The 13,518-nt window shown below is 39.1% G+C and overlaps 1 protein-coding gene across 1 annotated transcript in view; it reads left to right on the top strand.

Moving 5' to 3' along the window:
* PDIL5-3 (PDI-like 5-3) overlaps positions 1 to 2,894 on the top strand; it is an 86,550-nt gene extending 83,656 nt beyond the window's left edge. The window contains exons 12-15 of the mRNA XM_086497638.1: positions 1,487 to 1,702; positions 1,773 to 1,928; positions 2,046 to 2,123; positions 2,208 to 2,894. Of these exons, the coding sequence (XP_086353764.1) occupies positions 1,487 to 1,702; positions 1,773 to 1,928; positions 2,046 to 2,123; positions 2,208 to 2,285 (528 nt within the window). The 3' untranslated portion in view covers positions 2,286 to 2,894. The remainder of the gene's footprint in view (positions 1 to 1,486; positions 1,703 to 1,772; positions 1,929 to 2,045; positions 2,124 to 2,207) is intronic.
* Positions 2,895 to 13,518: the final 10,624 nt, after the last annotated feature.

The raw sequence follows: 13,518 nt of genomic DNA, 5'->3' as shown, positions 1-13,518 counted from the left end.
ATCTTTGAACAGTTACAAGAGGGGCAACATCACGAGCACTACCTCCTCAGAGATGGTTTTATGATGATGCATGGCAGACTTTGTGTCACTAGGCCACTGCGACATAAGGTCATGGAAGAGAGTCATGTCCCACCGTATGCATGGCATCGTGGCATTGATGCAATAGTTAAAGCGGTAGAGACATTCTTCTATTGGCCTACCTTGAGGAGAGATGTGGATGCCTTTGTGCGAGCATGCATAGTTTGCCAAAAGGTCAAGTTTGAAAGGAAAAAGGCACCAGAGTTGTTACAACCACTACCGATTCTGGATAAGCCATGGGAAAGCATTGCTATGGACTTTATCTTTGATCTTCCAAGGACGCCAACAAGGAATGATGGTATATGGACCATTATCTGTAGGTTCAACAAGCAGGCCTATTTTATCCCTGTCAGGAAGAAGATAAAATCTGATCAGATGGCACGCTTGTTCATGTACGATGTGTTTAAGTACCATGGTATGCCACAATCGATTATCAGTGATCGTGATCCTCGCATGACCAGTTTGTTCTGGAGAGGATTGTTTGAGAACATGGGCACTACGCTCAAGTTCTCGTCTTCATTTCATCCACAAACTGATGGACAGTCAGAAGAGGCTAATTCTACTGTCTTAGATCTGCTGAAATGCTATGTGTCAGATAATAAGGGCAAGTGGGAACAATATTTGCCTATGCTTGAGTATGCGTACAATAATACGGTGCATTCGTCTACTGGCAAAGCACCTTTTGAGATTGTTGAAGGCGGCAAAAAGGTTCCTCCCATACTGCATACAAAAGATGGAATTGGTTTGGTGGGTGTGTTGGACGGTTCTTGTCTCGCCTTCAGATTTGCACCATATAGTGTTTCTGTTTGCTGAGAATGTCATAGCCCTGTTGATCATTTCCAGGGATGGCTAGAGGCTCTCTCTCTCTCTCTCTCTCTCTCTCTCTCTCTCTCTCTCTCTCTCTCTCTCTCTCTCTCAGATTTTTGGTGCGGAGTCTTCTGGCGGTGGTAATCTCTTTAGCTGGGATGCGCCGTTGTATACGGCCTTGAAGATTTGGAGTTGGCTGTTGGAGATTCTTTGGTGGAGTTTCCGGCCTCTTGTTGATGTCATGGTGGCCTATTTCTGCTTCAGCTCTTTGCTACTTTCTTCCCTGACTCCCTTGCTTCTAGTTTTTGTTGTATCACCCATCTTTTATAAGTTTGCATCATTGGCAGTTTTGACCCTATAACTTTGCAGTTTGTAATCAAGAACATCTCAGGGGGGTTTTCACTATCAAATTGGTTGTGTGTATGCCTACAAGCTTGTAATTTTGATTACGTAATACAAAAGGGTACCAAGCCCCACTTTTTTGCGAGAGAGAGAGAGAGAGAGAGAGAGAGAGAGAGAGAGAGAGAGAGAGAGAGTATTTTTTCTTTCTTGAGTGTCTTAAGTAGAAGTAGAGCACATACCTGTTCATTTCAATGTGCAGGTTCCTGGTAATTTGATGATATCAGCTCATTCAGGGTCTCACTCATTTGATGTCTCTACTATGAACATGACACACTATGTCTCAGATTTTTCTTTTGGAAGGAAGTTGCCCCCTAACAAGCTGAGGGAAGTCATAAGGCTAACTCCCCAGCTTGTTTCACCAGGCGATCATCACCTTCCTGTAAAAGTTTATGTGTCAGAGCATGAAAACATTACCGTAAGTATTCTCTAAACAGAATGGTTTGTTGAATCGATCCACAATTAGCTTATGAACCTTATTTGTGCAGCACGAGCATTATTTACAAGTTGTTAAGACTGAAGTACTGTCATCAAGGTTTCTTGAATCACTGCTTGAGTTATATGACTACACGGTCCACAGCAATGTTGTTCAGACGTCAACTATTCCCACTGCCAAGTTTCACTACGAGCTGTCGCCAATGCAGGTTCGTGAGTCTTGACTATACATGGCATCACAGGGTAGCTTCATTGAAAATGATGGCTCAACGCATCTTAGTCAGGATTGTGAGTTTTTTGTTTGGCTTTCTTTGTTCATCAAACAGGTTCTTGTCAAAGAGACTCCAAAATCTTTTTCACATTTTATAACAAATGTCTGTGCCATTATTGGTGGTGTCTTCACGGTATGTATGGGAGCTGTACTTTTCATGATGTTTAAGCTTATTTTGTAGAAGCTTACAAATTTTACTGCCCCGGCCAATGTCCAGGTTGCAGGGATTATCGATTCAATGCTGCATGGCGCAATTAGAATGGTGAAAAAGATCGAACTGGGGAAGCAATTGTGAGAGATGATCTGAGGGGCCAGGGCGATTTTGTAGAAAGCAGTGTGGGCTGTTAAAAATTGTAGCAAATTCATGGAGTGCAGGAAGAGGAATGCTTGGATGCACACGATGAACCCACACTGATGTTTCAGCCAATCAGAACAGGGGCTCTGTAGAAATTTATGTCCAAGGGCTATACAAAGTGAGTTCGAGCTTTGCAGGGTTTCCTTCAAATTTGTATCACTGATACTTCACATTGAGATAAAATTGCAAGGCTTACACCCACAGGACTCCATGTATACACAAGGTAAGCTACTTCTTTTAGATGATTCCAAATAGCTCCCAAGTATGTTTCCACAAGGAAATGTAGAACAATCAGAAAGCCAAAGGCTTTCATTAATTCAAAATGCAGCTTCTGGGAAGCTTAATCAGCAAGAGCATACAAAATATTTTCCTGTCACCCAGGCTCCATTTTTTGACATTGCTTGATAAGAAGCATTGTGCCTTTTTACAAGCAGAACCATGCAATTGAGACGTTAATTGTACGATCAATGATCTCTTTTTAAAACTGACGTTCTGGGACTGAAAGCTGCAATCAGTCCCAAACATAAGCTGAAATGAGTTTTCGCTTGACCTCCTTCCCACCATGGACTAGGAAGTTGATAACTGTTTTTTTCTTACATTTTTGGTGCTGTGACTATCTAACCCTAGTGCAAATGCAAATGGTGATGACCCACTTCTTCGAGTCTGTATTAATCAGTTGCATAAAATTTACGCACTTGCCACTGACGAGGTTTAGTCTTGATTGTACTATATCACACTATAGTTGTGGTCTACCATTTTACCACAAAGATACATATTCAAGCAAGGATCATATGATGGTCATACTGCTTTTTGGCCTTGGGTTGGAAGAGTGTAGACGTATAAAAATCATCATTAAGACTTTGTATAACCTGATGCCAGTATAATATCGTGGGGGCTGTCATAGATGTAACTTTGAAATCTGAACTTCTAGATGACTCTGGATTGAGCTATGCAATGACTGTACACGGGAATTATATAATTCTTGTTGAGATCTCCTAAAGAGCTCTTCATGGTCTTGTTTCCAACTTCAGTGTCAAATGTCCAATGACATACGTGCAGCAGGCTATTGAATATAAGTAGATTTGAGTATATATAAAAGATTCTGGCATCTTTACAGTTAGTTATAAACTAGCAGGTGTAGTGAAAAGACCTGTAAACAAGGAATGATGCACTTCAAGATCTTTCTTTTCCCCCCAAATAACGGAACTATGCAATAGGTTGTATATATAGTTATAGTTAGTTTGGGTGAAGCTTAGTTTTGTGGTGTTTTGCATGGGATAGTGGTGCGAGAAACTTTGGAGACCATTCTAGACAAGTAGAAGAAAGCACGACATGAGTTCATGCTGGCTATCCACATCATTTAGTGTCGCTCGTGGTGAAGTGCAGCGCGAGAATTGTTGGCAAGTTTAAAGACACAACAATCCCAATGGAGAAGACCTTTGTAGCTCTCATCTCCATGTGACTGTATTGTTGTTGAAATTTGGTTTTGGAATCCTATCTGGATGGATGCAGAAAGCGGTTGATAGTTTCACAAGGTGAGCATTGAGAACTACCAAAGGTTAGTAGAAAAACATAAATCCAATCTCGCAGCATTGAAATACAACCTTTTTGTGGTACAAAACTACCACATAAAAAACACATACGTGTTTATTTTCTTGTCGTTGGTCCACATGCTAACTTTGAAGGAAGTGGAAATACATCATCTATGCACACACCGTGGCAATCACCAAAGCTGAGCAAAGAGGTAGATCAATATTAATGGACAGAGATGCACATCTCTAACATTATAGACACCAAAAACATTTCAGGACATGACTCTTAAGAACTCTTGAATGCCCAACTAGAAATAAAAGCTAGCATAATTCTAATACACATCCATGTCTTGTCCCATGTCATTAGAAGTAGAAGCTAGCAACAAACCATGAGACGACACGCACCTTCAAAGCCTTAAATTGAGAAAGTATGTGAAGATTGATAGTTCTTCATGCTATTAGGTATCTCTTTCATTATTTTACCCTAAACACTCATATATTGATGCTCATCTGAAAGTAGTCGTTCTTGGGAAAGCTTTGCCTCGCATCGAACTTGAAATAAGCACCAATTGGGTGTTGTATTGGGCCTCCGAGGCTTATGTACATGCTAAAAAAACATAAGAGGACAACCCCATATGGCGAGGTGGGCTATAAATCCATGCTAAAGGCCGCCTCCACAACATAAGTCACAATACGCACAATAGGAAGAACCTTCCTTGAAGAGCTCTAGATGGTGAACAATGCTTGAGGATGGGATTCAAAATTATCAAGGCACATTTGTGTGGCCACAAGGTGCACATGTGCTACAGAGTTCATCATGGCTACATAGAGCCAAGTGAACACTCTTGATTTTCTTGAAGCGACTTATTGATCATTTGTTGAAGTATGAAGTGAAAGCTAAGCTTGTGTGAGCTTGATGGGTAGACACAGAATCAAATGCTATGAAGTAGAATGTCAAAATATTTATGTGTAGAGCCTAGCTCCATGTCCTTTTCTTCTATGTGGAGAGGAAGAATTTCCATTGCTAGTATAATGTAGCTAATTTGTAAAGATTTTTCTTGTGAAATCAATTTTATCCTGTTGTGGTAGCTACCATAGTGGTTTTTTTGTCATTATTTCCACTTGAGAATTAGACAAGCCAAGATCATTTATTTGATCTTTATTCCTTTACTTTCGTTGGTATACATTTCCAATAATAAATAATTGCCTCAATTGGCTGATGGGCCGGATTGGGTTCGTGTTGTTCGTTACGATAGATTGGCAGTGATCATCTAAGTGATGTATATTTCAATTGAGTCACTGCATATGTCCTCATACACAATCAAATTAGTTTGCTTGATATGCGTATGCACATGGCGACGCAGTTTTTCAATGCACAACACCGATGAGATTTGTAAAGAAATCAAGGACCGAGCATTGGTTTCACTTGCCTTAGGAGAAATTTTTCACTAAAGTTTCGGATTTAATGCTCCCTAAGCATCTATGGCCATAAGGATATGAGGAATATACCATATGATTAGTATGGTCATTAAAAGCCTTTTCACTCTTAAATTTTTTCTTGGATGAGATATGTATGCCGTTGGGCTGAGGTATACCCTTGTCAAAATGAATATGTTATTGATTTCTGGATGTTAATTTTTTTCACTTATTGCAACAATTCATTTTAATCTCTTAAATTTGTTGTACGAGATGCATTCTCTTCCAAGCTCACTTTATTGATAGGACAAGCTGTAATTAAATCAACATTTACTTGCTCTTGACAAATGCCAATTGCCTACATACTAAACATCAATAAGGTTTTCGATGAAGCTTTGCATATGCACTAACAAGCATGGTGAATGATGAGTTCTGTTCGCTGAAGAGAGCAAGCACATGAGTATCCCCGAACAAAACAAAACATTATATGGAAAATCCTATGATTTGCATAGTTATATGCTTGCATGTACGAAAAATTACATTCGATCAAACGTTGGGAGCTCCAGTACCAAGGTCACCAAAATATCCTAAACTTTTAAGAACTTACACGTGCCTTTTATTTGGACTTGATATTACTGTTATAGCTTTGGTGATATGTGTGATAATAAGCATGATAATACTTGCAACACTAAGCGTGTCAATATTTATGTGTCCGCAAAAAAAAGGCATTGTATCATTGTATCCCCTCAAGCCTCCACCTCTCTCCATGATAAATGCCCATGGTAAAGAATCCGAGTTGTTTTAGTGTTCAAACACATGGATTTTAATGTGGAGAGCTCAATTTTCTATAAAAAAAGAAAGTACCAAAGTACCAAAATGCATTTATTTAGGAGCTCTACCACATCTAGAGCACATGGCATTTGATGTATGTTTCTTGACCAAGACTTTGCCTTGAAGAAGAACATTGTTCGAGAATCCAGACAGAGGAATTTTATTTTTAAAAGGACATGCACGATTCTTCTTCCATCGCGCCTTTAACCTGTTGGAATTTCAAATCATCTTACATTTCTCATAAGCTATTGCAACATGCAAAAGCATAGTGTAAAACTAAAAAAAACATTGTCCATTACTATGAGAAGTTGAAAACAAACACCACTCCAAAATTAGGTTCCAATCATCATGATCCATTACTATGAGAAGTTGAACAAAAATACCACCCCAAAAGTAGGTCATAATCATCATGGTCAAGGTAATTGAAGCCTATGTTAACTAGCACAAGTGTAGTTAACCAAAACTATCATTGTTTAAAGTAAAGAGCACCTATGGATTAAGTCCATATGCAAGGATGCATCAAGTAATGAATGGACATTGGAATCAATATGAATATCAATTGAATCCTGAATGATTGGTGCAATATGATTTGGGTTGATCTGGAGTTTCAAAAATTGATGTGGATGTGAATTGGTATGCTTAGATGGTAAGACAAATAGTTATTGTGGAGTTCTAAAGGGTAGGTTTCAACATAGAACTCTTTGAACTCTACATGTTGCTAGTGTTAAGAACAATTCTATATGTATAGCTGAGCAACCAAATACCTCCTTGTGAAATTGCCGACTAGGTCATATGAGTGAGAAATGAATAAAAGCATTGTCTTGTTTGGGTTATTGATTGGGTCTTGATTATTCTTTCTTTAAGATGTGTGAGCATTTTTTGCATGGTAAACAAACACAAAGTCCTCACAAAGTAAGTGGCTATAGAAGAAGTGAGCGCTTAGATTTGATACATAATGTCATTTGTGATCCTATGCTTAGTGTCTCAGCGGTGCTTCTTAATTTTCCACATTCATAGATGATTATTCTCATAAAGTTTGGGTTTTTCCTCTTAACTTACACAAGGATCAAGTGCTTGATGCATTAAAAAATTCCATCTCATTAGTTGAGAACTAGAGTGAAAAGAAGGTCAAGTGCTTACACACTAACAATGGTGGGGAGTTTGTTTCAAAGTCTTTTCAAGAATTTTGTGATTCAAAGGGAATCAAACACGACTTGAATGCTCCTTACAATCCTCCACAAATGGTGTTGGAGAGAGGATGAACATAACAATACTAGACAAAGTCAGATATGTGTTTTCTAATGCCAATCTACTCGAAGGGGTTTTGGGCAAAGGAAATTGCTACAAAAATTCATATCATCAATAGGTCACCTAACATGTGCTAGACAAGCAGGTTCCAGATATTCTTTGGTCTAAAAAATTTCATTCTTATGAACATCTTCAAGGTTTCGGCTGTGGAGCATTTTGTCATATACACAAGATTAAGCGTAACAAGCTCGACCCCAAGTCAAGGAGATATATATTCTTGGGTTATGGCGAGTCTGGTGAGATGGGACATTGTCTTTGGGATCTTCGAAGTAATGATGTGTACTTCAATGAGCAGAAGATGCATAAGATCCCTATACCTACTGTTGAGATTTGACATGTGATAATTCAAGAGAATGGAATAGTGGTTAATAGAGTACATAATGTAATTGAACAATAATCACAACATGTGGAAAAACCACTTGTGTTAGAAGAAAGAGTGGAACAACCTAATGTGCCTGAGTTAAGAAGATCTACTCGGGTTTCTTGTCCTCTTGAATGTTTGTTCCATCTCTTGACTGTGATGTTGACAGATTGCAATGAGACTTCATGCTATGAAGAAGCTATGTCTATAGATGATAAGATTAAGTGGAAATTGGATATTGCAATTTGAGATGGATTTCTTGAAAAAGAATGACACTTGGGACTTGGTACCTCTGAAAGAGGGCATGAATGTTGTTCCTTGCAAATGGCTCTACAAAATAAATATCACTTCCATTGATGATAAGCCAAAGTACAAGGCTACATTGGTTGCCAAGGGTTTTAAGTAGCAAAAGTGTGTTGATTTTAATGAAATATTTTCACTAGAAGATGAACACTCCGCTTAGTGCTTACATTGGTAGCCATTGAGATATGGAACTTGTTCAAATGGATGTCAAAATGAAATTCATACATGGAAATCTTCATGAAGACGTTTATATGCAACAACCAAAAGGGTTTGTTATTGAAGGCAATGATAATATGATCTGCAAACTTAAAAAGGCTCTCTATGGGACAAAACAAGGATCTCGTTAATGGTATCATAAGTTTGATGCTTCTATAAGGTCTCAAGGGTGATAGGAAAAATCTAATATTGAGAAGCACAATATGATAGAGTCTCCTAAGACTAAAGATGTGCTTGGGGTTGTACCTCTCTCAAATGTTCTAGTCTTTACAACATATCTTAGCCCAGATTCTTTTGTTGCACAAGATGCTAGCTTTGATATGAATCGGGTCATAGATTCTAGAGATGGTTTCACCTCACACACAGAGTGGATCTCTACTATACACGGGGCATAGCTAAGCTTGGTGATGCGTATGAGCTTGAAATACATGGTGTTGAAGACATTAAGTTGGTTTTTCATAATCATTGGTATGGAGTTCATACTCATGTCAAACATATCCCAAAGTTAGCAAAAAGTTTGATATCTACTGGTCAGCTCGACAACTTGCGCTACAAAACATTTGGGGATGGTTCATTAATGATCAGGAAGGGGAACCTTGTTATTCTCAAATGTAAAAATCATGCAATACTCTATTCTATGTTTGTCTTGGGTGCAAAAGAGGATTGTTGATATCTACTCGTCAACTTGACAACTTGCGCTACAAAACATTTGGGGATGCTTCATTAATGATCAGGAAGGGGAACCTTGTTATTCTCAAATGTAAAAATCATTTAATACTCTATTCTATGTTTGTCTTGTGTGCAAAAGAGGATTGTATATCCATAGTTGTGTTGTCGTCACTTGAGTTGTGATATAGCCGACTAGGCCATATGGGCCAAAAGGGAATGAAAACATTGGCACTTTTTGGTTACCTATTTGTGCTAATATTTTCAACTTTTCTATGTGTGAACACTATATCTATGGCAACTATGGATCACAGACTAGGAACACGTTTCTCGCCATTAGAACTTGTTCATAGTGATGTTTGAAGCCCCACGCCGACCAAGTCCCCAGAGGGTGCTAGCTATTTTGTGACCTTTATAGATGTTTTCACTAAGAAGGTGTGGATTTATCCTTTGCATAATAAGGATCAAGTTTTCTCTACTTTTCAAAAATTATGAGGATTTGTAGAGAATTAGTCTAGCACGAAGCTAGAAATCTTGAGGATTGATAACGGTGAAGAGTACATTTCCAAGGAGCTTGAGGAATTCTATAGCAAGAGAGATATTCAGAGGCTAAAGATATTGACCTTTATACCTAGGGCTTTCTAAATGGCCAGTGGCTGATTCACATCGACTTTTACAAATGTCATAAGAGAATTACAACTCATGGAATCGACTTGCTAATGTCGAATCAAGATTTACATTGAATATCACTTTGCTAGCTTGAAAAAATAATAGAGCATAAATGTGGTGTCCGGCCAGGTGGACGCTCGTTTGGTCAATCCATTAACATTCCCCCCTTCTTAGCTCATGTCGTCCCTTGACATGATCATGTGGAGTCTTGTCATTAGGGTTATTTTCAGCTTTGTCTTCAAGGCTGGTCTTTAGTCTTGTATGCTTTGTCATTGATGATGATCCAGCCTTCCTTGAGTGATCATATCTCCTGTGTTCTGATTGATATGTGTTTTGGACTTTGATTGTTGAGGAAATTTTACATTATGTTGCTCATTCCTCTCTTTGTTGCCACTTTTGGCTGTGAAGATGACCTTTGGTGTGTCTCCCTTTATCGTTGACTTGATGATGGACTCGCTCTTGGTGTCCTACAATAATTTACTTAAGTTCAGTACTATTGAGCTCCTTATGCTTGTTGTTGAGATCTTTCTTGTTGAAATTTTCATTGTTTTTCCACTGTCTTTGTATGCCATTCTTCATTGTTCTCTTAAGAAGGAGAAAAATGGTCTTTGTGTGTTTCCATTTCATTGATTAGAACCAAAACTTATTTGTTATCTTCTCAAGCTAATCTTTTATCTTGAGTGTGACTAAGAACAGGTTCTAGTTCTAGCTTTTGACTACATTGTAATATGAAATATTTTTCATTATGTGTGACAATGAGTGTGTGCTTATTATAAATCAATCTTTGGATTGAAACGATGTCTCCAAATCATACCCAAATTTAAATTTATGTTTTGCAATGGTGCTGTTAGAAAAACTCATGATTTAATAAAGTCTCCTAATTGGTATTGCAAATCTTTTACACACAATTTGATTTGGTTTCTTGAAAAGCTACTTTCACTTTATAGTTTGTGGGATATGCAATTTTAACTTTTGTGCAATACGTTAGAAATGAAATCATGTGTGCTTCTATCACATGTAATCACTTAAAAGCATCATCACAAATCTTAACTTGCATACATAAGAGATTATGTAGCTAAGAAGTAGTACCAATTTAGTCTTGGTAGTTTGAGCTACCTTGAGGTTCTTGATTGCTATAATCAAAAGTGTTGGCAATGGTGATATCCATCTCCTTGTTGTGCACTTGATGGTCATTATCATCTTATTTGTCTTCTACAAAGTGTGAGGAAGGTGTTGACTTTATTTTAAGACACTTGTTAACTTGTATGTGTTGGGGTAAAGGCGCTATACCTCTGTCCACAATCGGCTGCCCACAATCGGGCGGCCAGCCACCTGTCCACTGACTATACATGTACACTTACCTTATTCATGTATATATATACATACTCAATAAGGGGCTCTTCATGCTTGAAGGTTTCTCCACAACATACTCTCTAAGCTTGACAGTTTGGATTCCTACATTGCAAAGCACTATGATGTTTGCACCTCTAGCTATGTATGTCACATTGTGGTGCTATTTAAGAGAGAATTTACCTTGCATTCATGTGAGCAAGTGATGCTTTTGGATGTGACTCTCAGATTTTTACACATTCAGATGCGATTTTGTACGCATTGTGATTGTGTGGACTTTTCTCCAGAGAGTAGTTCCAGCACGGTTGTATACCATTTATGCTATGTATGCATATGTGACATTAGGAAAAATATGAACCCTCTAGGGGCCCTTTGGGATTAAGGTTAATTAGAGGCCAGCCAATGAGAAGAGGGTGGTGGACACACTCTATGCCCTCAAAAATGTAGGGGGACAAAGTAGTCTTACACTTCTTAAATGGGCTCTTACCTAGTGAGAAGGTGGGGTGGGGGGGTGGGGTGGGGTGGGTGTGTGAGCCATATGGAACCTCCAACTTCCCTCCTATTTGATCCGGTTTTGAAAAAATCCCGAAAATTTGAAAACTCAAATTTCATCTTCTGAAAACCCCCCTAAAACTATTTTATGGTCAAAAAAGCATTTTTTGATCTCAAAAAGTCAAAACGTGCATCCAAAAACCCTAAAATTCAATTTTTTTAAAAAAACTTTTAAAAAATCTTTTTTTGCTATCCAGAGCTCCCCCAAAAGTAGTTATTAGGCAAAAAGTGATTTTCTCTCTCTAGAACCCCTTTTCCAACCCCTCCTTGGTTGCAACCATCACACTCATCCTCTACTCCAACACTCTCTCTCTCTCTCTACACCATCTCCATTGCTGCAACAAGGAAGCTCCTCTCTCCTCCCCTACCACCTTCCATTGCCACACAAAGCAAGGGTTATCCACCTTCTCCTCCCAGTGCCACACCAAGTAAGGGTTGTCCACCTTCTCCTCCCATTGCCACAAGGGTTAACCACTTTCTCATATCACTTTATCCCACCTACATTGTAGCAACAAGCAAGGTTCTTCTCCTCCTCCTAGTTTGCTTTGCTCAACCATGGCCAACTCTACTTCGCAAAGGCGGCCAAAGGATGAGGTCACAGCACTTGCATGACACAACACTAGAGGTGTAGATGATGAGTGGGTGCCACAAGAGTTCACCAAAGGTGCTTGGGTATACATGCAACCATCCGCTGTTGGCCCTTATCGTGTGCGGAATCGTGCAAACTTGGATCTTCATTGGAAAGGAAAGCTCCTTGGCTTCAAGAACCGCAAAGACAAGGGGACCGTAGCCATTGTGCAACATGTTTTCTCAATATCAACCATGCACTTGCAACAACCACCTCGATTTCCAACACATTGTAAGTACATGTTTTGAGAATACAAAGCTAGGTGTGAAATCATAGTGTAATGTTATTATGGATTCATACTTAACATTTGTCATGCATTTATAGTGATATTTTCATCCACGTTGGTGGAGGAGCATTGGTGGAGGAGCAGCCACTACATAGTCTCTCCGGCACATTCAATGCTATACATGCGGATCTTGGAGCAATAATGTTCCCACATCTTTGCCCAACCAAACTGGTTCAAAGAAGGATTTTCTTCTATTCTCACTCCTATATTGTCCCTACTTCTACACAAGCATTTGGAACGCTTGAACCCATAAAAGTAACTTCCTTATTAAGTATGGAGTGGCCGGTCCCAGATTTGTGGTCGGTAGCATCTTTCAAGCAAAAGATGATAATGGATGTCCAAAACTCTTTGAAATACTCTAAAGCTTCTAGGTCTGTGGGCTTGAGTTGGTGTTTGCCTATTCATTGTTTTGTGCACATTTTTAAAGAGTTTGGATTTGTGGAGACTACCACAATGCTTGTATGTAAAGATGCGCATTACGAGGAATTAGGAAGGCTTTTAGAAGAGGACTGGGGTTTTGTGGAGGGCATGTACAACGGGGACCGGTACCGTTGTAAGGTTGGAGCTTCAGGTATTGGAATGCGCTATTTGAAATCCCGCACCTCCTTGTACATACGATTTCACTATGATTGTGGATGTGCAGGCTTGGAGTGTGGACTCCCTTACAGAGTGTAGACGGCGCTATTACAAGCTTTGACATTGCAGTGAAGATGCCCAACGATGCTTTGGAGGCAGTCCAAGTGAACAAGCATTGGACTCTCAGTAATGTTCGAGAACATTTGGTTATTATGGGTTTTGAGGCCCTTCAACAAGCACAATTTCGTTTACAAGGTCACAAGGTGAGAATCCTTCCACCACATTTTCAATACATCATGGTTTGTCGATCATTAGATGCTTATTGTAATGAATGTCCGCAGATTGGGAAGAGAATGGAAGACAAATTGAAGGTCAAGGAGGACCGGGGGATAGATGGAACTATGCTATCGATCTTATAACTTTGTAACTCTTGCAATTTTCATATTGATCCCCGCTGTAATCAACATGATTTGCTTCGG

This window comes from Adiantum capillus-veneris, chromosome 23, assembly GCF_014529385.1.
Source record: "Adiantum capillus-veneris isolate H3 chromosome 23, ASM1452938v2, whole genome shotgun sequence".
Classification (NCBI taxonomy): domain Eukaryota; kingdom Viridiplantae; phylum Streptophyta; class Polypodiopsida; order Polypodiales; family Pteridaceae; genus Adiantum; species Adiantum capillus-veneris.
This window is presented reverse-complemented; position numbering and strand designations above follow the sequence as displayed.